The 2407-nt window shown below is 49.9% G+C and overlaps 1 protein-coding gene across 1 annotated transcript in view; it reads right to left on the bottom strand.

Moving 5' to 3' along the window:
• The window catches only part of CACNA1A (calcium voltage-gated channel subunit alpha1 A), a 335330-nt gene that overhangs the window by 72882 nt on the left and 260041 nt on the right, over window positions 1-2407 (bottom strand). Inside the window, exon 27 of the mRNA XM_027776775.1 lies at window positions 1059-1196. Within this exon, the coding sequence (XP_027632576.1) occupies window positions 1059-1196 (138 nt within the window). The remainder of the gene's footprint in view (window positions 1-1058; window positions 1197-2407) is intronic.

Consider the following 2407-nt stretch of genomic DNA (forward strand, 5'->3'; position numbering starts at 1 on the left):
CACACATGGCTGACGGCTAGTCAAGTCCCAGATACGGAGGCTTGAGAAACACGCCGGGCGCGTGTGCATGCGTGCCCAAAATCCCAAGAGGAGAATGGAGGAGAAGGGATTGCGGTGTGGCCATCCCCCCTGTGGGGTGATTTCTCGCTTTCTGTCTCTCTCTTCTCTCCCTCTCTCTTTCTCTGTCTCTCTTTGGTGAGCATATATGCCCAACAGTGAACACACAAACAAGAAAATTAAAACCAGGGGCCAGCAGGTGGTGTGGTGGTTAAGGTGCTGGACACTTCCTCATGGATGATTGCGGTTCGAGTCCCGGACCTGGCAGCTTGCTTTCTCACTTCTCCCTCTCTCTCTCTCTGGTCAAATTAAATAATAATAATTAAGTTAAATAACAATTATTTTTAAAAAGCTGCAAATAAATGAATAAATACATCATTTAAAAAACTAAATAAAGACTGGTCCACTCTTAGACTTGAATGATTCAGCTTCCCCCATCTTATCCCAGTCCTGAATCCAGTCTGGGAGAAAATGAAATCGTTTTGTGTATGGAGGGGGGTGGCAGTGTGGTCTGGTGGTTAAGGGCATTGGACTCCCACATGGCCAACCGTGGTTCGAGTCCTGGACCTGGCAACTAGCTTTCTTACTTTCTCTCTTTCTCTCTCTCTCACTCTGTCCCTCTCTGGTCAAATTAAAATAAAGAAAGTTCAATAAAAGAATTCGTTTACAAAAATCATTTTGGATTCCATCAAATGGGTTTGGAAAAGGCTACATCGCCACCCCCCTTGGTTATGAGCGGAGGAAGGATTAAGACAAGGTCACCCACGTAACGTGGATCCTTTCTGCAAATCAGGAGCAGGGCGCAGCCCCTGGGGTCTAGGACCTGGTATTTCCAGTGCCTTCCACCCCTCCCGAGGCCACTGCATGGTGACAGTCCCTAGGGTATCCAGCTGGGATGCCAGGAGCCAGCCCCCCCTCCCCTCCAGACGTCCCAGCACTGGGCTGGGAAGGCCCCGGAGCTCCCCCGGGGGATGGAGCGGGGTCTCCAGTGGCCCACTTACTGTGGCCACCCTTCTCCCGTGGACACAGTGAAGAGGGTGAGCAGCGCCCATAGCACGTTGTCGTAATGGAAGTCGTACTTCCTCCACTCTCGGTCCCGGGCCTTCACCTCGTTCTTCTCGTAGAGCAGGTACTTGCCCCTGGCAGAGAGCGTAGGGATGGTGAGTGCATGGCGGAGGGGGCTCTTTGGCTCCCAGAGACGGGAAGGGGCAGAGGGGGCCCATCAACCTCGGCTGGGAACAGTGACACCCCAGATTCCCCCCCTCCCCGGGCCTTATAGTAGATAATATGGGGCCAGCAGTGGCGTGGCGGTTAAGCACGCTGGAGCGTTGGACTCCTACATGGCTGACCGCGGTTCGAGTCCCAGACCTGGCAGCTTGCTTTCTCACCTGCCTTCTCTCTCTCTCTCTCTCTCTCACTTTCACTCTGTACCTCTCTGGTCAAATTAAAAAAAAAAAAAAAAGAATGAATACATAATTTTTAAACATGATTTGTTTTAACTTTATTTTTTTTTATTTTAATTTGACCAGAGAAGGACAGAGTGAGAGAGAGAGAAAGGGAAAGCGAGAAAGCAAGCCGCCAAGTTTGGGACTTGAACTGCAGTAGGCCACGTGGGAGCCCAGTGTCCCTAAGCACCACGCCACCTGCCGGCCCTCAAAAAAGAATGATTAAAATAAAAACTCAAGAGGAGATAATATATACATCTGGTTGGTGGCAAATTCATAGAAGATGCTACAGCCCCGCCCTGCCCCCCTTTTAACAGAATAATTTATTTACTTTTATTTATTGTTATTATTTTTTTGAGAGGTTTTTGCTATAAGGTGTGTGCATTTGTCGGAGAGACAGAGACAGAGAGATAGAAAGCAAAAATTACCCCCCCAGGGGGGATGGTCATGCAACAATCCCTTCTCCTCCATTCTCTTCTCAGGATTTTGGGCACGCACGCACATGCGCCCGTGTGAGTTTCAAGCTGCTGGGTCCGGGATTCGAACTGCAGTTGACCACCTTATGCCCAGTGTTTTAACTACTACGTCACCTTCCAGCCCTAGTATCATTATTTTTCACTTGCTATAGGATATGTGTGCCCACCAGAGAGGCAGGGAAAGAAGGAAAGTGAGAAAGCAAGCTACCAGGTCCGGGACTTGAACCACAGCTGGGCATCCAGCACCTTAACCACCATGCTATCTGCTGGCCAATACTGTCCCCCCCCCCTTTTTTAAATACATTTTTGCTATAGGGTGCGTGTGCCTGCCAGAGAGAGACAGAGACAGGGAAAAACTACCCCCTACCCAGGGGAGCTGGCCACACCGCAATCCCTTCTCCTCCATTCTTCTCTTGGGATTTTGGGCAC

Source organism: Tupaia chinensis, unplaced genomic scaffold (assembly GCF_000334495.1).
Source record: "Tupaia chinensis unplaced genomic scaffold, TupChi_1.0 Scaffold138060_1, whole genome shotgun sequence".
Classification (NCBI taxonomy): Eukaryota; Metazoa; Chordata; class Mammalia; order Scandentia; family Tupaiidae; genus Tupaia; species Tupaia belangeri.